General features: G+C 42.7%; 1 protein-coding gene across 1 annotated transcript in view; it reads right to left on the bottom strand.

The window, feature by feature from the left end:
• LOC126398628 (tyrosine-protein phosphatase non-receptor type 14-like) overlaps positions 1-22,358 on the bottom strand; it is a 61,649-nt gene that overhangs the window by 13,734 nt on the left and 25,557 nt on the right. The window contains exons 4-14 of the mRNA XM_050058122.1: positions 11,423-11,520; positions 9,073-9,140; positions 8,273-8,343; positions 8,071-8,158; positions 7,860-7,948; positions 7,609-7,696; positions 7,327-7,409; positions 7,055-7,115; positions 5,461-5,539; positions 2,845-3,314; positions 1,420-2,754 (exon numbers count right to left, since the gene is read on the bottom strand). Of these exons, the coding sequence (XP_049914079.1) occupies positions 1,420-2,754; positions 2,845-3,314; positions 5,461-5,539; positions 7,055-7,115; positions 7,327-7,409; positions 7,609-7,696; positions 7,860-7,948; positions 8,071-8,158; positions 8,273-8,343; positions 9,073-9,140; positions 11,423-11,520 (2,530 nt within the window). The remainder of the gene's footprint in view (positions 1-1,419; positions 2,755-2,844; positions 3,315-5,460; positions 5,540-7,054; positions 7,116-7,326; positions 7,410-7,608; positions 7,697-7,859; positions 7,949-8,070; positions 8,159-8,272; positions 8,344-9,072; positions 9,141-11,422; positions 11,521-22,358) is intronic.

The following is a 22,358-nucleotide window of genomic DNA, read 5'->3' as shown; positions in this document are numbered from 1 at the left end:
GATCAGCTTGCGTACCAAAGATTCATAAATCATAAATATATAATGACATGATCGAGCCTGCTATTGACAGTTCAGTTTAAATGAGATCAATCGTTAAGTTGATAAAACTGAACAGTGAAAAACAATTTCTCTGAGCCCAAAGAGACATCGTCCAGTTGGGTCCAAAATCTAAAGATATTCTATATAGTCTACGTTGCAAAGTCTTAGATCCAAAATCATATGATAAAGAAGAAAATCTAAAATCACATCTGAAAAGGTTAAATGAGTATGTTTACATGCATATTAATATTCCACTATTATTCCAATTATGACAATATTCTGTATTTTACAGGGATCAACATACTGAACTTCTGACTAAGACGTGTGGGACGTGCCGGTGTTATTCAGGTTTTAGAAGCATTCTTTGGACATGTATACAGCTAGGGCTGGGCGATATGACCTCAAATCAATATCATGATAAATTGAAAGCCAGAATGTGTCCAAACGACAGACACAGCATTTCTCTTTAGCACAAGCTGCTCAGTTGGCCCAGTCTTTGAGTTCTTCTCCATGTTGCTCCCAGGTGACAGACTGGACAGGTGACTACATACGCAGTAGTACATTTCTAAGGGGACAGCGCAAGAACACACACAGCGGGGAAAGTATTAACAGAATTAAGCAAAACGAAATTACAGACATGGGCAAGATAAAATTGGTTAGAGGTTCTGAATGTTGGTTTCGTATAATTTTCGATTAATTGCACAGCCCTATATATAGAAACATTCGGAAAAGGCGTCGCAAGTGGGATTTTTTTTTACTGCAGTTTGCCTCTTAGCGGTCAACTCTGAGCGCTGACATGGATACATTGTACACAAACTAGCCAACAGTTTGCAAAGCTGGGGTAGAGATGCATGTGCAAAAGAAAAGTCCACATTTTTGCGCGTGAGGAGAAACACACCTACTTTTAAACATGATGAAAGACGTAGATATCAACACGCTATCTTAGCGCTGACCTTTTCATGGAGGTGGTTGAGGGAATGAAGGTAGAAAGGTGAAAAACTCTTGCCACAAGTGGTTCCAGCCATTCCACTTTTCCATATTTTGATGTGATAAATGACTTGTTAAGACATGTTAATTGGAGCATGTACGGCTGCATATAAACAGGAACATTAGTGGAATATTCATTCACATTAGCCATGTAAACAGCTGGGCAGGCATATTGTCTTTTTTGGAATAAAGGCAAAAACGGGAATATTTTGTGCATGTAAACGTAGTCATTTTTTTGTCAGTTGAGGGTAAACATTGCTGTCAAATGATTTTTGGTCGACTTGATCAATCAACTTAACATTTTAGCATTGCTAAACAGCACATACTATTAAAATAAGTTAGCACAAGCATAAAATAAGTGGTGTAAAAGCATTACTGACTGATGTGTCTTACCCTCTGAGCGATCTCCCTCTCCACGATGCTGTCTTCTAAGGAGAACATCTCTGACACCGGCCTCTCTTTGACCGGCTCCTTCCTCACCCTCTCCTTCACACTGGTCAGGTCCGGTTCTGAAATGGATGGACCTAAAACCGCCCCATTCACGCCACCCTGGTCCCCTCGGGTCAGTGTCCCACCACCACCTGCACCACCACTACCACATCCAGGCCCGCCGACACCTGGGCTCTGCCCAGCCTTGAGTGCTCGGCCCTGGGCTTGGTTTGGGTCCACTGGTCCGTGGTTGCTCTGTGGTCCTTGATTATGATTGTGGTGGTGAGTGTGGTTGTGATTGTGGGTGCGGATTTGAGCGCTGCTAGGAGGTCTAGGAGGACCAGGGTACTCCGGAGGGGGTTTGTTAGGCAGCTTGGCCAGAGCAGCCTGGAGCTGAGCGCTAATGCTGATGTCCTCATTGAGACCTGGGATTTGCACATCAAGCTCAGGCCTCTCCTCTTCCTCCTCCTCCTCTTCTTCACTGTCACTACTGTGTATGAGCATGGTAGCATTGGAGAGAGTCTTTTGATGCTGGTAGGCCACTGGCCCAGGCGGCGCTGCAGAAGCCTCAGGAGCTTTCTGGGCAGGCATCTGCATGGGCAGCTCCTGTGGCTGCTGAGGTGGAGGAGGAGGCTGAGGTGGGGGCTGGGGTTGTGGCTGAGGGGTTTGAGGCTGGGGCTGAGGGATGGACTGAGGCTGAGGGGGCATCACGTGTTCTCTGAGAGTATTCCTCCGATGAAGGGGAGCATTAATGCTCTTCATCACTATGCCCTCCATCCCTCCTCCTCCTCCACCTGCTCTCATGCTGCTGATCACCTCCATGCTGTGTCTCTTGCCCAGGGTGGAGCGGTGCTTAGCAGCTGCAGTTAATGGTTCACTAACCTCCTGCAGGGACTGGTGCACCACGGCTGAGCTGTCCGGCTGAAAGGTCTTGACCGACAGCTGCACCATGCGGGTAACCAGCTCTGGACTGCTGCCCCCCATGCAGCGGTGACGGTGGCTGGCCAGGTCCGGGGTGCTGGTGGCCGGGCGGAAGGAGCTGGAAGGGTAAGGTGGAGGAGGCCGCGACATGTGGTTTCTCAGCATGTTGGCTGTAGCTGCATAGCTTCCCGCATTGTTCCCCTGTTGTTTGGTATTCGCCAGCTCAGGTGTGCTGACAGTGTGAGAGATGGAGCTTCCTACACCTCCACTTCCGCCGCTGCCTCCAACTCCATTAACGCAGGGTGAATGACAGGGGCCCTGGCTGCTGGCTGGACCTCCCTGATGAGGCCCATGGGACACTGGCTTACTGTAGCTGATCTGTAAGGCAAGTATTCATAGAAAAACAGTGTAAGATGTAGACAAGAGAAAGAAATTTAACAAAATCAAACACAAAGCATCCACCTCTACCTGTGGTGCGTAGGGTCCTGGACTGGGCCCCAGGCCGTGATAAGGGCCCCTCTCCCTCATCTCGGGCTGGCTATACACCAGAGCCTCAGGCTGACGGTAAGCACACGCATTACTGATGTTCAGACTGCGCAGCGACTGGCTGTGGAGATCATGGTGAGCGGGGAGCATGCGCCGCTTCTGCCGCATGACAGCATCGTACTCAGGTGTGGGCCGGTAGGACGGAGCAATGATGGCGCTGTGGCGGTGGCTGGGGATGTAGTCAGGGCGCATGAGCTCGCTGCCGGGGATGCTGAGGTTGGAGGACATGGGTGAGGGCGGGACGAAAGTCTGGGAGTGATTGAGGGAGCTCAGGCTGGGGCTGCTGTACATGCTTCCATTGGGCACGGTGCCGTTACGGAAGGGAAAGTCCGCCAGGGAACGGTCCAGACTGGTCTCTGACTTGTAGTAGGGGTCGTCATGGAAGATGCTGTCTAAAAATCAAAAGAGAGAGGAAGAAAGGAGATGAAATATTCCTAAAAGTTAAGATAATCCTCCAGAGCAAACCTGATTCTTTCAAAGTTTACTGTACCTGAAAGTGGTTCTGATTTTTTCCAGTGTTTTACTTTAAGGCCATGAGCAACGAACAGTATTTATGGCACCCTCAGGGCGTTTCTGATTTGGCAAAGATCACTGTCTGGGTTTGCACTGCAGCACAGGGATGATCTAAATTTATTGTTGTACTTTTAGAAATATGACAGCCTGCCCACAGCCCCTCCTAAGGTGACTATGATGAGTATGATATGTAAAACAACTGCTGTATTCACTGGTATTTAAGTGGTTTAGTCATATGACCTATCACTCCAAAGCTACGCTCTTCACTGTGCCATTAATGCTAGCCATTTCAAGATACAACCACCACAGCAGGCTCAGTTAACACTTCTGTCAGACAAAACCCCAAGAAAACAAACAGACCAAATCACACTTTACACAGCTCCCGTTTCATCTCTCACACACTCTCAAAGGTCAAGATGTTCTAAATCCAGCAAAGTATTTAATCAAACACTTTAGTACATCTATAGATATCCACGAACTGCCATTGCATCATTTCAAACGTTCATATTTCTCCACATATGATCCATAATTTCTTTGACCTGCATGTAAACACACTGGAATAGCAGCTGCCATATTGGAGATAAACGCATAGGCTTTCTATTAAGACCTCACTTCGATCAACAGGAGCTTCTAATAGTGTTGCTACGGCCTCGATAACCAACCACGGCCTGAGCTGAAGGGACATACATCACTCACATTTCCTGTAGTTTCAAGCTAGTTACGGCGACAAGGATTGGTCAAGGTTTACGGGTCTTGTGGTCAATGACACTCTGAAGCTCCACCACAGTTTTTAACCCCTTATTGACACCACAGACTGTTACACATGTACAGAAATGATAAACAAATGACTGCTATGCTGTCTTAAGGGAAACCAAAACAGCTTTTCTTACCAATTTAGGTTTTCTATAAGTGTTTTATATACATTTAGCTCCTAAATAGACATTCCTGTGCATTATTTTACCCTCTTTTTTTTAAAAACGCCTGGACAAAACCTTAGAAAAACACATGGAAAATGTTTATTTTTCTGTGATACTGGTATCTATTTTGAATTTGGACTATGTGAGGCTTTGTGCTATGGCCCCATTGTGTTTTCTAGCGAATACCCCCCCAGCTCTAGTCATCTGCAGCATCTGTTCTCAAGAAAATATTCAGGCGAACACAAACTTTTATTTCAGTGTGTTAAAAACTTATCAAACTCAATGACAGAAGCACTTACAGTAATTCTGACTAACGGGTAAAAACGTCAGATTGTTACCTTTCAAATGACACCACGTATACCACTACTACCACTACAAGCTATTGATTTAAACACTGGTGTCGGATCAGTCCTCATTAAAGTCCAGGTATCAGCATCGAGACTGAAAAAGTTGGATTGGTGCACCCCTGCTGCAGCACCAACAACCTTTGAAAGAATTCGGAAAATGTCCTCCCCGTGGTGAGTACCACCTTAGAATGGGATATATTTGGAATATTTTCTTCCCACCATAATCAAGGAGACAGTGGTATGCATGTCAGTCCTCTTTACTCAACAAATAAAGCATTCTCTCGTGTGAAAGTATCTCAAGCCTACAGGCAGGCAGACATACATAATCTCTGTCCGCACAAACGGAGTGTGATGCCTGAGGTCACACTACAGAATGATCTCACACCCACGCATAGTAGCACACCCAGAATGTTTTTCCACTCGCTCTGTTTTACTGTCAAGCCGACATGAGCGAAGCTCCTCGGATTATAAGGCCGACTGAGTGTGTGAACAAGTCAATGAAAGAGCGAGGCACAAAATGAGGTCACTGCTCTGCACCCCAAACGTCGGGCTCTAATTGGCTGGGAGATTGTTAAAGTACAAATGGGCTGTGAGTCACACGCCTGATGGGAAAGACACAATTAGCTCCATTCAAATGCTTTAGTGATCATCAGGGAGGCTAAAACCTTAAATCACACTGTGGTCGAAGCAGCAAGCCGGAGGAGTTGAAACTCACTCTGAATGTTTTTGTGTGTTTGTGTGTGTCTGTGTTTTACACGTACCTTGAGAGCTCTGTGTGTCCTGATAATGTTCTCCATACTGGGAATGCATTGACTGGAAGTTACAGGACTGGGGCCGTGGCTAAATGGAGAAACACATTTAATGCAGTTTAGAAGAAGCAATTGATTTTTATACTCCATTAAAGGAATACTTCACCCACAGCATGATCATTTGTGTATCAACTACCCTGTTTAACATTTATTTCATGCTGAAAACTCTGATTTTCTTGCATGCCTGTACAGCGAACGAAGAATCCAAAAACATTTACAAACTTTCATACAACTTGTGCAGTATAATCCAAGTCTCATGTCACTACTTCCTGAACACAGGACAGCCCTCTCCAACGGGAAGCCGCACTAACATGAAACTTATTTATGCTCTCTTCAAAGCCAGACTCGATTGACAAAAACTGTAATTTTATTTTGCTGAATACAGGAGCTGCTGGTCTACCACTGCCTCAATCACTTAGTTTGTTTGTGGTACTGTGTTTCTTTGGTGTTTTAAAGGGTTAGTTCAGATACACCAAAGTTTCACAACATTGCAAACAAACCAATCAAGGCAGCAGTAGACCAGCACCTCAAACGTTAAAAAACAGTAACAGTAATTTTACCTCGCTAAACGTGGGAGCTGCTGGTCTACTGCTGCCTGAACTGGTTTGTTCATAATATTTTGAAACTTTGGTGAATCCGAACTAACCTTTAAAACACCAAAGTCACACTATAACACAGACAAACTATCCGATTGAGGCAGCGGTAGACCAGCAGCTCACGTGTCCAACAAAATAAAATTACAGTTTTTGTCAATGGAGTCTGGCTTTGAAGAGAGAATAAATGAGTTTCACTTTCTTTTAGTTTCCCGTCAAAAAGGGCTGCCTGTTGGGAAGTTCTGAGGATACCACTGGATAAATGAGACTTGGATTATGCTGCACAGATCCTTAGGACATCAATTCATCAAGAATTTTCTCCATTTTTGGATTCTTCATTTACCAGAGCCATGAGAGAGAAAATATAAAAATGTTAATTTGGAGGGTTGAGGTATTCCTTTAAGTTATGTACATCATCATGCATCATGTTAAAAGAGCCTCTAAATAAGCCTTAAAATGTGTCAACTCTTTCCTAACACAGCAGGTGACTGTGACCGACTCAGATCTTCTCTAGTGCCGTGAAGTTGTCGACCGCCAATGCCTGCGGTTCTCCAGACAGACAACTGAGCACTCGAGTGGACCGACTGAACAGCTATTGTGCCACATTTAGCTGAGCCATTGTCTGGCCAGCAGGGAGGGAGACGCACAAATCACTGCCTTCATTGTCGCACCGGAAATCAGACCAAGCAACACCCTTGCAAACTTTCCAACAACACCCACCACACCACCAACGCATGTTAAAACCAAGGCTCCATGGCACAATTAAGTGCTGCCCCGAGTGGAAGAGCAGGGTCAATTCTAACCGAGCCCATTTCTGTCTTTCCTCCCGAATTCTCCCCTCTGTCCCCTGCCTTCTGGTCTCATTTATAGAGGCAACAGGGCTGTGTTAAACCACTGAGCAATAACCACTGATGATGAACCATACGAAAGCGAGCAAATGCTTCTGACAGTACCAGAGATAGGCGGTGAGTCCATGTGGGCCTCCTCCGGATTGGTGCAGGTGAGTGAGTGGGCCTGAAGAGAAACAAACGCAGATGATGACTCACAAACTGTAAGCACCATGAACTCTGTATCTCCAGTTCAAGATTATGCTGTTTGTTTTGCTATTCCTTTTTTTGCATAACCCTCACAAGGTTGCTGAACTCTATTTTAAACATTAAATGGCAGATAATTCAGAATATAGAAGTGCTCTGACGGCCTTCAGCGGGGTGGCCTCGAGACTCACTCTGCACAGATCTTGTTCTGTTTGTAGAATTTGTGTCTGGCCGTGAAAAGACGAGCGATGTACTTGGCCATTTCCATATCCTCCTGCAAATACAAACACAGAGAAAAACATTGATAGTTTAAATTTACAGCAGTTTTATTTATCGAAAATCAAGACTAAATTTGCAGCTGTATTTGTCTCTACGCAAGGATGTGTTTGTGCTTCTTTTTTTGGTTGAACTAGAAACCTTGTATAAGGCGTGTGTGTGTATGTGCCGAGACCACCCGCAGACACAACACTCACCATGTGAAAAATGATGGTGTCGTCTCTGCTTGTTATCTCCACTGTGATGGCTGACTTGTTGTGCGCTATGGTGCCAATGTCCTTCCACCTGTCACACACACGGAAACACAAACAAACGCGCACAAGAGTTGAGTGTTCCCACGCAAAATTCATAACATTTTCTCGCATATTTATTTATATAAGCCGCACTTAAAGTCAAAATTCAGACAGGCTCCAAAAATAGATAAATACGACGAAGGATAGGGACTCACTTGTGGAGCATGATGGATCTGCCATTCCTGTGTTTGACAAACACCCCAATGAAGGACACACCGATGAAAATATCGTTGGTGTAGTTGTCCTGTGGAAACAGAGTGAACATAATAAGGACACCGCAAAATCTTCTCACAATCAAAGACACTGGCAAATCTGCAGTGGTGTGTGTGTGTCTGTGTAGGAGGCTGGGGATGGTGTGATATCTACCTTAGCAGGAAAGCTCTCCTGCCCAAAGCCGTCCAGTTTCTCCACCTCCTTGATGTAGAGCAGCTCTGCCTCAGCGGTCTGCATTCGACTGGAAAGTACAGACATATGTACTGTTGGTGCTTGGCATCTTATTGTCTTTGAATCTTATTTTCTTCTCTGTTTTTTTACACGTGCACATTTTAGGAATAAAATGAAGCTTTACCAGTGACTCTTGTGCTCCTCAGCGACTTTCTGGGTCCACTCCTCCAGCACCTCGTCTCCATTCGGCCAGTTCTGAGAGGAAAAGAAGTGAACAAAACATAAGGCAGCAAGTAAGAAAAAGATGGCGGAAGAAGGAGGAATAGAAAAAGGAAAGTGGAGCAAGAGGTGCTGAAGGATTAAAGGGACAGTTCAATGCAGAATCAAAATGACATATTCCTCCTCTTACCTGTCTAGATTGTTTTGGTGTGAGTTGACAAGTGGTGCGTGCATCTACTGCTAGTTCACCTAGCACCACTGACCCATTTAGTTGCATTATATTCAAGAGAAGACTGATGATATCTCTAACACTCAGCAACTCACACCAAAACAATAGATAAACAGTACTACAGGTAAGATGAAAAACTTTGGGGTGAACTGTCCCTTTAATGATAGAAGAAAAGGGGAACTGTTAAGTATCAGAAAGAACAAGCACCCTACTCAATTTAAACACTGTCACATCCTCTCTTTCCCTAGGCTTTCAAACAGTTTTGCAGCTAAACTGTAGTCAGTGATGTAACAATGGACATTATGTACCTGGCAGTAACAGTAACACAGTGTCTAATTCATGTAATATATTTGGTGCCCGCAAGATCTTTATCTCACTCAGAGTCTTGCTTATTCTTTGTCTGTTTTCTGCCTGTCAATCAGGTATGCAGAGGGAGGAGGTACACAGGTGACACAGGAATGTGTGCCTTCAGGCAACACATAGAGACACACAGACACACATGCACATATTTGAACAGTGAAGGTTTGAGGACTCACCACTGGGAAGAGCACGTACTCCCTGAGGAAGTCCTGAGACATGAACTGAGTGAAGTCTCCAAAGTCAGCTGGAACATACAAACACAATACACGGATAATCTATTATCTATTATATAAATTATGTGAGCAAATTTTCATGTGTATGAATGCAACATTTGCAAATAGCTAATCATATTACCTATAGTGTATTGTTTGTCAGAGGTTTGTTCACTCAGATTTTACTGATAATTGAAAAATGTTTTTGTTGGCCTTCATGTAGAAAATTGTATCTACACAGTCCACAAGATATGGTAAAACCTAATCCTCAGAAAAAGTGTGCCAAAGATGCTAATACACGAACACAACATGTTAGTTAACGACCCTTCACTAAGCCCCTTTTTGATGGACCGCCCAGCTGTCGGAGATAGAATGGAGCCAGCACTGTAACCAACTGCACTCCCTGAAGACATATTACCAACTTGTGGGGAAAATGAAACAGTGATTCCAGAGAGAAGCAGACAGAGGGGTCTACAGTCTGTGTTTGAAGGATATATCCAGGATGTCAAACTGACTCAGCAGCAACAACAGGTTAAAAAGACAAAGATAGTTAGAAGCTAAAGCCGTACTATAGGCTACAGATCACAGTGTAAAAGTGAACCACCACATCACTGCTGATCGCCACAGAAGACAATGAATATAAAGGGAAACTTTGCTGATATTGAACCAGCTGTGGGGCATCACAGTGTGTGCAGATGAACGGTGTTTGGCTCCTCTCCCTGTCACTGCCACAAGATGGGTGGGGAGTTCTGGGGGAAGTCAAACAACGTTCATCTGTGCGCAATGCGATGACACAGCTGGTTGAATATCAGCAAAGTTTCCCTGCTTCCCTTCACTGGTTCCTGTACAGCAGCGTCGGTCTTTGTTTCACTGTTATAATCATTAAAAAGCAAAAGCAGCATGTCTATACATTCAGTAGGCTATATCTTCAGTAGCTAGCTAGCTAACCTTACACTTTTCAGGGTTTGATTTTGGTTTTGGAACAGGGAAGAAACGTATATTTCCTTCCAAACTATCATAACACCAGAGCCTGAAAATTAAGGAAATCTGAAACGACTGTATTACAGTCTATGGAGGACAGCCATGTTGTTGCTATGCTATGATTAGCCAGTCCACGTTCCAGGAGCAGGACTTCGCGAAGGGTCTACTACAGTTTTTACAATTATAACCAAGGGGAAATCATATTTTCTTTGTCCTCCATAAAGTTATATGATTGACCTGTATTCCACTAGTAAATAATAAACACAAAATATTTGTTCTTAGTAACATATTTTGATATCAGGATTGTTGCTAAATGTTAAATTGCTAAGTAGCTAAAATTAGCCACAGTATTTTTAAGGGCTATTTTCCAAGTTTTTGGAAAGTTATACAACATTTATAGAGAAGCAATTTTCAACCACATTAGGGAGGAAAAAAATCACAGTATAATTTGGCTCACTGTCTTTAAACTACTTGTTAGCTTAGTAAGCTAACAAGTAGCTTTACCAGCTAACTAATTAGTTACAAGCTGATCTGTTCCTTTTTCATTCCTTGAAGCTATGCAAAAATTTGTTCACCTTATTGTTAAGTAGGGGTGACCATTTTAGGTAATTCCCATATTCAAGCACTCACATGACATTATTATTAAACTTGCTAACAAAAGAAGTTAGGTTTGGCCTTCCTTTCTATGCTGTGTCAGAAAATGTACACTTTTAATATAGAACAGGGCTAATTTACAGTTATATTTATCCTATACAGTATAAATGTTTTCTTTTACAAAGCAAAAAAAGAAAGAATGTGATTACTCTTTACACTGAATGAATGCTAATGTCCAAATTGAGTACTTGAGTGTTACAAAAATAAATATCTAACATCCCCACCTGCACACCATCTCTATAACACTGCCAGGCCTCCAGAAAGGGCCGCTGAGTGCATCCTAAGTACTGTTCTGCTGTCTGTCGGACAGAAGTGTAGCGGAGGATCCTCGCCTCCCGACAGATAAGAGTCTTCCTGATGCTACTAAGGCTAACCTTGGAACTAGCGATAAGCTAACTGCCTGTTTACATTCCCCCTGAGACACAGACAGCACCCAGGAACAAGACGGAGGAGATGGAGTGAGGTTGTGTGTGTATGTGTGTGTGTTAGGACTGATACCATAGGAACTCAAGTGGACTGGGCTCTCCCAGTGGTATGCAGCCATATTAGGTAGTGAAGTCGAGATGACCTGAGAAAGTGTGAGTTTGTGCTCACTCTTTCGCTCTTGTGCTGCCCGTCTCGCTCTGGTAGATTATTCACATGAGATGTTTGTTCATGCATGTGTGTGTGTGTGTCTCACCTTGTACTGCTAGGCCAGCTAGTCTGATCCCCTGCTCTATTGTGCAGTGGAGACGTCCATCCAACACCTCCTTCTTCACCTGCAGGTAATACTGATACCTAGAGAAAACAAGGACGGAAAGAAAGAAGAAGAGAGAAAAAAGAATGAGTTACTCTAGGCAGTTTGAGATGCTGTAGAGTGACACAGTGTCGGAAACCAACTAGCAGTCTCAATTAATGGAAATATCGGTTTGTCGGTCAGTCTACTAATTTATAATATCTCAACAATTATGGGATGGACTGTGATGACATTTTGTACAGACGTTCATGGTGTCCAGTGTATGAAATTAACTTTTTAGACTCACCAGCCAAGGAATGAAATGAATCAATGAAAAAAATCAAGCATATTTTTGACCAGCCAAAATAAAAATGGCCTTTTTGTATACTTTTTGTTTAATATACATTTGTTTCAATACATTTGATTATGATAATAAATTATTATGCTGCATACTAACTTAAAGAAGAGGACAGAGCAAAATCTGAAGTGAAATCATTTTAATGTAATGACCAATGATTAATTAATTCAAGCCTAAATTGGCCGCAAACTAAAGAAGTCTTGATCTCAAGCTTCTACTTTCTACTTTGCCATTAAATGTCTTTAATTTAAAGTCTACTCAAGAATCAAAATTTTAAAAAATAGTTAATTAAAAGGTTTGTAAACCTGTTGGATGGTTAGTCATTTTAATAAACTTAAACCTCCTCATCAGACTCCTAAGTCTCAACCTTCTTCTTTGCATGGTCCATGAAGTCTGGCCTCCTGCTCCTGACAGAGTCCTGAGCAGTGGCAATTCCTAGTTTAGCGGAGTAGCTGATGTCCCGAACGGTAACAGTGCAGCAAAACTAGGACCACGCAAAATGATCAGTTCCATGGTACTGTTAAGACATGAAAGACATGAGGACAGAAGCGGCGTGTCCATAAATGGCACCAAAATGCGTAGAGACTCTCAGAATAGTTTTTTATTAAGTGACCATTCAGTCAGGACCACTTTTGTTTAAGAAAACTTTGGCGGTATGGCTCCTTATATTTGGCGGTATGGTTCTCTGCCTTTCCTCAGGCCTACGCAGAAAGCCTAAGGCAGAGAGAGCACACCTCTCTGCCCTTCCACACGCATACAAGAGACAGCAAACCTCCCTGCCCTTCCATGTGCCTACATGGAAAGCCTAAGGCAGGGAGAGCACACCTCTCTGCCCTGCCACGCGCATGCAAGAGACAGCAAACCTCCCTACCCTTCCATGCGCCTACATGGAAAGCCTAAGGCAGGGAGAGCAGCAGCAAAGACCCCCCAGGACCAGAGCAGAGCAGCATCAATGACAGACAGAAATGAACTTGATAAGTCAGACACAGCATGAAAAGGAGGAGCTGGGGTGGAGGCAGGTTGCAAAGCAGTTTGCAGAGAAAGGAATCATGTGATCTATCAGCTGACTCCCTTCGATCTATCAGCTGCTCTATCAGTTGATTGGGCTGTTTGAGATCAGCTGATGTAGCTGGGATGTGAGCTGAGCTTGACGTTGTGAACTAACGATATGCTCAATTTCTGGTACCAACAGATAGCCTTCTGGGATTTACCCGCCAAACTAAAATTCTAACCACAATTAGTGCATGGCAGGTGTTAATGTCAGTCCCTGTAACTGATGACATTCCTATTGGTTTGGTGTTTAGTGTTATTTAGCAAAAGTTAGCACGCTAACACTCAACTAAAATGGTGAGCATGGTAAATATTATGCTGCTATACATAAGCATGTTATCATTATCACTGTGAACATGTTAACAATCTAACCAAAGTTAGGCCTCAAAGAGAGTCTTAGTCTTGCTCCAACTGCACACAACAGCCTTTCTACCAGAACTGTACAAAACATCTGACTAGGTGGGTGGCAGCACAGACACTCTTATTAGCTTTCAGAAACTCACCAGAATTTGGTTGGTGGTTAATGTTATTTTTCCAACTAGCCACACTGTCTCTGAACACCAATTATATAAAATCGAGTTGGAAAACATGATGGGTTTTCAGTTCAACACATCTATCCCAAGAAAGTAAGCAGAGCTGTGCCGAAGGCACTGCACATTAACAACTGAAGGATTGCAAACATCCAAAGAGACACCACAGAAAGACGTATTCTTCTGCCTCTGGTTTGTGCAACAGAAAGTATGCGTCAAGACAATTTGGCAACACCATTAGCTGTTTCAAACAATGCCAGAAAAGCCTGTTGCAGAATCCAAGTGAGGAATGAGTGAATCACTTCTATTTGAAATACCAGTGACTCATTTGTGACTTGAGAGGAATGCCAAATGTATACCAGTAAGGGCTAAACAATATGACTTTATAGGTTTGTAAATTTTCAGCTAACAGCCAGTGTGTTTCATGGTTTTGAGGCTAATGAGGACTGAGTTTAATCTGAGGTAGGAGCAACACAAGCTGGACAAAAGGAGAGTATTATAATAGCTGTGCAAGTGTGAGGCAAACTGGGGACTCTGCACACTGTGGTTTTGGGCAGTGGTGGTTTTGCCAAGTGTAAGCTGATATGATGACACAGTTCAGATTGTTGAGCCCACTCGCAGCCTTCACATAATGTGGTTAAAAAAAGTCCCAAAACCGAGAGGCTGAAATACACTGAGCTCCTTAAGTTTCTGAGCTCCTTTTGTCCACTTTTAGCCGCGGTCCAACTGGATGTTTGTCTTTTGAAGAATGGAGCGGCCACACAGGAGGAAAGAGAGAATTGTCAGGGTGACCGGGCTCAGCTGCGTAAAAACTCGCACACCGTTTCCTGTTTGTTGCCACGGTGACCACCGGCTGAGTCTTTCCAATGTGGGCTGAGAGACACCTTTTCTGATGTATGCACACACACACAGTCGGAAAGGCCTGTGAGTTGAAGCGTACGTTCAACAGTCCGTGCCAGAGTACACAAACTTCTATGTGGAAACCGCTGAGCTATACATGCTTAGTCACTCACTCAAACACACATATTTTTGAATTCCTCACTTCCTAAATTTTCTCTCCTCCTCTGCCATCTCAGTTGTAAACCTTGCTCTCATCAATCCTCCTTTGAACATTTAATTTGCCCTCATACTTTGAGAGCTTCATGCCCTTCCTCATGCTCCTTACATCTTTCATGTTCATATTCTTCTTCACATTCTCTCCCCCTCTCCCCCACTACTTCTCCTTTTCTTTTTTGAGCTCCACTCAGCATACTCCCAGGCCTATAATCTGACCCCGCCCTCCTCCCTCACCCTGTCATTACACCCGTTGGCTAAGCTGCCATTCCGTTCCCGTGGCAACCCCCTAATTAGCCAACCCCAACCGCCGCGGCTGCAGCAAGGGGGAGGGGCTTGATGCGGTCGGGAGGGGGGGGGAGGAGCCTCGCGGGACACAAAAACCCTTCAAATGATTGTGGACTTTTGTTTTTACAAACTCTCCATGTTTTCCCAGCGCTCTCCGTATGGGGTCTGGGGAAATGTTGAGGTCGACAGCAGTTGGCTCTCATTCTGAGGTTCAATGGTAACAACATGATGGTGTTTATATATATGCGAGGCCAGCGGTGGAGAGGCGGACGGTAAACTGTTGAAATAACTATGAACAAGTGAAAGCGTGACAGTGAGAGGCAGTAAAGAGAAGTCTCTGGGTGCTCCTCATGGGAGAGACAAAATTACATCAAACAGCCACAAAACATCACAAAACATAACTTTTAGGTTTCAGTCCTTTAAAAAAACCATTGTCCACTTGTGAACCCTGAACACAAGCTGCATATGTGTACAGGTTGTGACTAGTTCAACCAAAAAGTCTACGAGATAAATTATCCAGGGTGTCTATGGTTATCAGACAGTTAAATTTAATGCTTTAAAGACCCGTTCAAGACACTTTTTAACCAAATTTCGGACAGATTTTTGGACAAATCACATTTTACTTATTTAAGCATCACAGGCAAGCACTGCAGGCAAGTAGTATATATGTGGTCTTGTGCAGAGGTAAGGGTTATGTAGGAATATGGTTATTAGAGGGAGTTAAGTCAATCTATATTTTGCAAACAGGTAAGTGCAAGTATTAAGTAAAATGATGGTTTTATAACATATAAGATTTGTAACATTAGAAATGTGGACTGATAAATACAAAGGCTTCACTCACTTTTACAAAAATAAATTAAGTAACGGATAAATGAAATTAGACAAAATGTCTGTGGTAGTTAAGACCTCACAAATTCAAATTTAAAACTATTAAATTACATTTAAGGTGGTAATATTTTAAGACTTTTTAAGGAACTGTAGACACCCTATTCTCAGACAAGGTAGGAGCAGCAGCAAAACATCTTTTAGCCAGATAAAAAAATAAAAAATAAAAATATGTTTAAATGTATGTTATACTGAGAATATTTTCACTATTTCATCTTGCAGAAAACATCCCTTCCCAACGTGGAAGATGGCTTTAGTCCCCCATCTCTGCTCTCGTCAAAGCCACCAGTCTCCATTGACAAAAACAGTCAATTTAACTCAGTGAACTCGGGAGCTGCTGGTCTACTCCAAAGCAGTGCATTGCTTAGCTTGCATGTCGACACTCCTGTCTGCTTCTCCAAACCAGGGTGCGCCAACTGACATCTACTGTAGGTAATACACTAGCTATGGATAAGTACCTCATACAACACAACTAAAAAAGAGCCAAACTTTCCCTTTAAGCATCACAGTTTCTTAGAAAACTCAAAGTTGCTTACTGAGTTGAAGAAGAAGGTTTGTAGATTTTTGTTTATATGTTTCAAAACCTTTAACATATATATTAACTAAATCATGTTTCCAGCGCTTGGCTCTGTTATTTAGCCATTTATCTGGGGAAGTATTTTGTAGAATAATGCAAAAATTCTTGTTTACTGGCAAGATAAATGATCAGATTTGCCTTGCTGGCTCACTTCTGATATGCTTGTCCCATTTAATTATACTATAATCACTTAAATATACTATACAGAGCTGTTGGCTGATTGGTTGGCTGAACTTCTGGTTAGATGTCTAGGTTGTTGTAACAACTAGCTTTTAGATATTCATCAGCAATGTGAGTAAATGGGTGTTCTGTCCTGACAATGACTCTGCATCAGCACACATTTTAGTTCGATGTCAGTTCAATGTAAAGCCATATGAGCCTTGAGTAATGCATGAGGCTTAAAACAACATTGACAGAGGTCCGGGAAATGTTTGCGCTTTAAATGATCCTGGCCACATATAAAGTCCACATGCTGCATATTTAAGGATTCAATTACAGGAAGACATACATCCATTTGGAGAAAAACCACTCACTTGAAGTTCACGTCTCTATATTTCAAAAATAAAGACAATCCTGTCTACAAATATGTTAATACTTTGCAGACAATGATCTTAAGTTGCAGCTTCTTTTTTTGTAACAGGGTTGACTGTCTTTACCGTTGTGCTAAAAAGAAGCACACTAAAACATTCCCATTACTCTGGCAGATCTAAAGACTTTTATATTTATTCATTTATTGCATTTTTATCAATCACTGAATGTCCTGTGTCTTGTGTTTTTATGTCATTTGTTGGAATGCATCACTTGACTGTCACAACTAATTTTGTTGTAATTCTATGCAACAACAACAAAAGCTTTCTAGTTCTAGCTCTAAGACGTAATTTCCAGTTTTTACAAGTCTTTTTCCTCCAGACAATTTTGAGTTTCAGAGATGTCCTTTACTTATTTATAGGTTGAAAATAACAAAACAATACGTACACTGCAAGAGGATGTCTATGTAATATACTTTTAATTTTTAATTCTCAGGAAAGAATACAGAATAATACCACCCCTTGAATTTGGGTGAAACTTTTGCATTAACTCATATTAATCAGTTTTCATTAATTAATTTCATTGCATAGTGGGACCTCTGTGCTCAGCGGAAAAATTGACACTGCAGACTTCACAAAATCCACGCCCCTTTAAAACTTTCTCTAAGAAACAGGAATTATTCTTTCCAGGACGTCTGGAATTTGCTTGAGTATTTCTTTCCCTTAGTACTCTCTATTTCTGTCTATATTTCTCACTCACTAAGGAGGACGAGGTGCGAGCAGCTCTCTTATGTATCACATGCATGGCATTAAAAAAAAACAAACATCATTTGGTGTAGCTGTATTGGTGTCTGGTCAGAAATAGTAGAGGAACACTAGCAATTTTAGAGTGGTACGGCTTCTATGTGCTCCACAGTGTGAGAAACAGGTTGTTATAATAAAAAGGAAAAGAAAACGCTTGAACATTTGTCATAAATCAGGAGAAATACTGGAAAACTGTGACTTCAGAATCTTGAATCTGTGAGGAAACTGGGAGAGGGCAATGAATAACAGGAGTCTCCAGGGAAAGTTGGGAGAGTTGGCAAGTATGCATATAGCCGTAAGTCATTTTTTAGCACTGAAATTCCATTCACCTTTGTTGTATTGGGATGGGAGCAGAAACCTCTGACACATATCTACAAAGCCTGGGGTAATAAAACCAAAATTATCTGCATGGACTCGAGGCGAGTGAGAAAATGTGTTTATGTAATTAGGGTGAATCTGTTCTTTTGAGTTTTTAAAATAGACAATAAAATAATAAAACTTGGCAGCTTAATGACGTTCTGGCCCCTCGTAAGGCTAAATGTATGACACGTGTCCACAAAGATGTCTTTATGATGGCACGCACCTGGCACGCATGTCAGAATGACATCACTATGCTGTAATAACAGGTGAATATGCACACAAAAACATGAGGTGGAGCCTTTTCCTCACTAAGAGTTACTTGTGACTTCCACCATGGCAGAGTGCTCTGCTGGCACTCCAGGCAGCCACACAGGCACAAAGGGCTCTTTATATGCCCACGCATGTTCAAGCCCTGCTCAAGACATGCTGCCAGATGTCCAAGTGGCCCGGACAACAAGCCTGCAAGCATATGTGCATGCATGCATGAATGTGTGTGTACATATGCTTCAACCCCTCCCCAACCCCCCTCCACCTCTGCAGTGGTATGACCCTGACCACCCCCTCGGCCCTGGATGGGTCCAGACAGCTTGTGTGGGAGGCAGGAGGATTTCACTTTGAAATGTGTTGAATCAGCAAGGGGCACAACAGAGTACAGCTGTGTGTGTGCATGTGTGTGTGTGTTAGTGATAACTAGCTGAACAATGCTAGGATTTCAAGGCTGTTGGTGCTGTTAGCCTTGGGGGCTGCTGAGGCCAGCTGGCCTCGCTCCGGTCAACAGCTCTCTGTTTAGGTTCCTCACTTTCCCTCTCCGGGCCACTTTGCCCCTCCTTCATATCAGTGAGGCAGAAGGAACAGAAGGCTTCAACCACACACACCTTCTGCAAGATGTAAAATCCACAGAGGTGATTTTCAGAGGAAAATAAAAAGAGGTGGTACTGGATATGTAGTTACAGATGAGTGGTATTCATTGGTATAGTCTGGCATCAGTACAATGTGCAGTTCAGGGGTCAGACATGGTGCAGCCGACTCTGGATGATACACCCACACACCAAAACAGTCCAAACAATTTGGCTATGACCGGTAACATGAGTAGGACATTACTCTGATTTATATGTTGACATGGGCAGCCTAAAGGGCCATTCTGGCAAAAAAATGCGCCGTACAGATTCTGTTACAAAGTCAAAGGTCATCCTCCAGTGCTCAACTTCAAACCCAGTCTTTGGCTGCTGTGGTTTATCCTTGTGGCCGTCTAAAGCCATACTCTGGAGCATTAGTTTCTATCAGCTTCAACACCATACACTATGCACAAAGAGTTTTAGTAAGGATGCCACTTAAACATCAGAAAGTTTGTATTTTCGAGAATTTCTGGCCCCTTTTACACTGTCTGTTCAAAGCAGGAATGTTGCGCCATTATTCCACCTTGCAATTTCTGTATAAAAGGCACAATGGGGGGGGCAGGGTTGTCTCACCTTTAAGCCAGCAGTGGAGGTAGTAACAGCGTGGAATCAGTCGGTATGTTTACATGCACAGTTAAGTCAAGCTACGGTTATAGCTCAACTAGGCCATTAAACTGGACTACTGTCCTTGTCCCAGTACACAAGCAAGGGAGGGGACTCGATTTATCGACCGAAGTATGTCCGCTACGATAGGTGTAGATATGCCTCCTTTCAGCTTGTTAGTACTGGACCTTTTCCGGTTGACCTTTTACGTCACAGACCAAACAATCGAGCGTCATCCAGCTGTTCCAACGCTATTTGAACACGTCATCATTCCCTGTTTTCCTCCCATCAATGTCTTTTAAAATATTTTACTTTTTCAGCTGACACAACATGAACTGCGTCTCCTTGTCCGTCCAAAAATGCACTACTCTGAATGTAGAGTTCGCCATGTTGTTCTGTGGAGCATGCTCAAGAGCGTCTCGGCCAGTTTGGGTCCAACTGACTGTATACATGCAGGAGTAATTCAACTTCCAATCGCATTATCTGGGTGTGTTAGTCTGAATGTGAAAAATTCAATTTAGTCATATTTGAGTAAGACTAACATGTCTACATGTATTTTAAAAGTCCAGTTTTAGTTGGACTAACATAATAAATCAATTTTCTCTGGGAGTGACATTTCAAGGACATGTTCTGTGTGCCAACCACCACCGGAGGATTTAAAAAGCAGCTTGTGGCAGTTAGCGGCAAAAACAAAGACGAAGAGTGATCGAAAATGTCCTTAAATTGAGGAGACAATTGCGGACAAGTGCTGCCCCGCTGACTGTTAACTGATTAATTAATTAGTTCTCAACTGTTTAATCAATCGACAAATAATTTGATAATCAATTAATTGGTTAAAGTAATTTATTGAGAAAGAAATAAAAAAATTCTTATTCTAGCTTCTTGAATGTGAACATTTTCTGGTTTCTTTACCCCTCTGTGACAGTAAACTGAATATCTTTGTGTTGTGGGCGAAAGAAAACATTTGAGGACATTATCTTGGGTTTTTGAAAACACTGAGGTTTTTTTTTTTGGTTTTTTTTTTACCATTTTCCAACATTTTATAGACCAAAACACTAATCACATGAGGAGAAGATAATCAACAAATTAACTGACAATGAAGCATAATGAGGGGTCGTCGTTGTGACAGCATTGTGAGATAAAGGGCTGACGAGAGAAACAAAATAAAACATTTTGCCAAGGAAAATATCTTTGGCATGCATCATCAGGCAACTGGACTGAAATGTGTGTTGGCACAAACTCTTAAATTGTACAATTACATTATATGACTATATATGTAGAGTATAACTACATTAATATAACAGAGAATGATGTTTACATGGCTCCAGCTTTCTTACATTACTGCCTTATTGCTTGATAATTGGATTATTGGTGTGAATGAGTCGCTAGTAAGCGCGCACACACACACACACACACACACACACACACACACACACACACATACACTTTAGCCCCCTGCTTTGGGTAATTTTCACAGCTGCATGGAGGGAGGAAGAGAGGGAAGGAGAAACAGATGAATGGATGGACGGGAAGAGAGGGAGATCTGGCATCAGGTTACACATCAGTCAAACACTGAACTTCAAAGACCCGACCACATTATAAAACTCACATTACTTTCTCAGTAAATCTCATTTACTCGGAGGAGGCAGAGTCAACAGTCTTTCTGGTTTCTGGCGACAAGTTGAGATGTATTTGTTTATAAAGCTAAGTAATCTGTCTTTTCTTTTCCTAAAACCTGATTTCGGTTAAACCAATGACCTAAATCTCAGTTAGTAGCCAATTTAACATTTATTTTAAGCTCTGCAACAACATATGATGTAGCATTTTAATTTTAAAACTTCCTAAAAAAGAGTTTTGTGAAAGAGTAAACCAAAGCGCCAGCGTCCCAAAAACCAAATCCACTCACTCCTACTCTGTTTTCACTCACAAGCACAAACGTTTCTATGCGGACACATAAATATGTGTAAGTTCCAGCAGAAACACATGCGGGCAGCGAGCTTTACACCACATAAATAACAAGGTACAAACCCGAAGCCAAGTGTTCCTGCCAAACTTTTACTTTCTCTGTCCCCACTTGTCTTCCTCTTTGCCTCTGTCATTCTTTCTCCGAATCCTGCCCTCCCCGCGCTTCATCAGACCTTCCCTCCCCCCCGCTTCATCAGACCAGGTGTGTAGGAAAAACAAAGATCTGCTTTGCTGGATCTGACCCAAATCAACCTAAACTCAATAAATTATCTGCATTTAAAAAAAAAAAGGAGGGCTGTTATCCGTAGCTGTCATTACACTGACTGATGTTCTCGAAAGAAAGTGCCGACGGTATACGCGCAAAAAAATGCTTTTATAGATTTTTTAAACCCTTGATTAGGCTTGGGTAATAAAAAGAAGTGTTTTGAACTTCATCAAAAAAAAGTTGTGAAGATTGTTTTCAACTTGATGTGGAGAAAAAAAAAAAGGACGGGGCTTTTAGGAAAGCTTGCCTCGGGGAGCGTGTATGTTCTTACAATGTGGTGTATTGTGACTAACTCTTCTGACAGGGCTGCAGCTGGCTTCTGAGAGGATTCTTGGGGGGAGTGTGCGAGGTGTGTGAGGTGAGTGAGTGTGTGCGTATGTGTGTGTGTTTTGTAAACCAGACATCCCACCCCCCACCCCCCGTTTACCCCCAGCACTTCTGCTGGGAGGAATGTGTGGTCCGCCTCCTACGCTGGACGGCTGTGCCAACATTCCTGACAAACAAAAAAAGAGAAAGAGGGAGAGGGAAAAGGAGGACGAAGGGATGAAGGAAAAAAAATAAAAATGTGGGACTGGAGTGATGTGGAGATCTGCTCTTGATAAAAAAGGAACAGGGGTGACACTATGTAGAGGGATTGGAAGAGAAAGAGAGGAGGCTTGAGAAAAAGAGGCGACCATTGTTCCCTAAACTGCCCTGAAGGCCCCATCATAACCCCTTCCACCCCGTAACCCCCCCACCC

The sequence above is a fragment of the Epinephelus moara genome, chromosome 12, assembly GCF_006386435.1.
Source record: "Epinephelus moara isolate mb chromosome 12, YSFRI_EMoa_1.0, whole genome shotgun sequence".
NCBI classification, from domain to species: domain Eukaryota; kingdom Metazoa; phylum Chordata; class Actinopteri; order Perciformes; family Serranidae; genus Epinephelus; species Epinephelus moara.
This window is presented reverse-complemented; position numbering and strand designations above follow the sequence as displayed.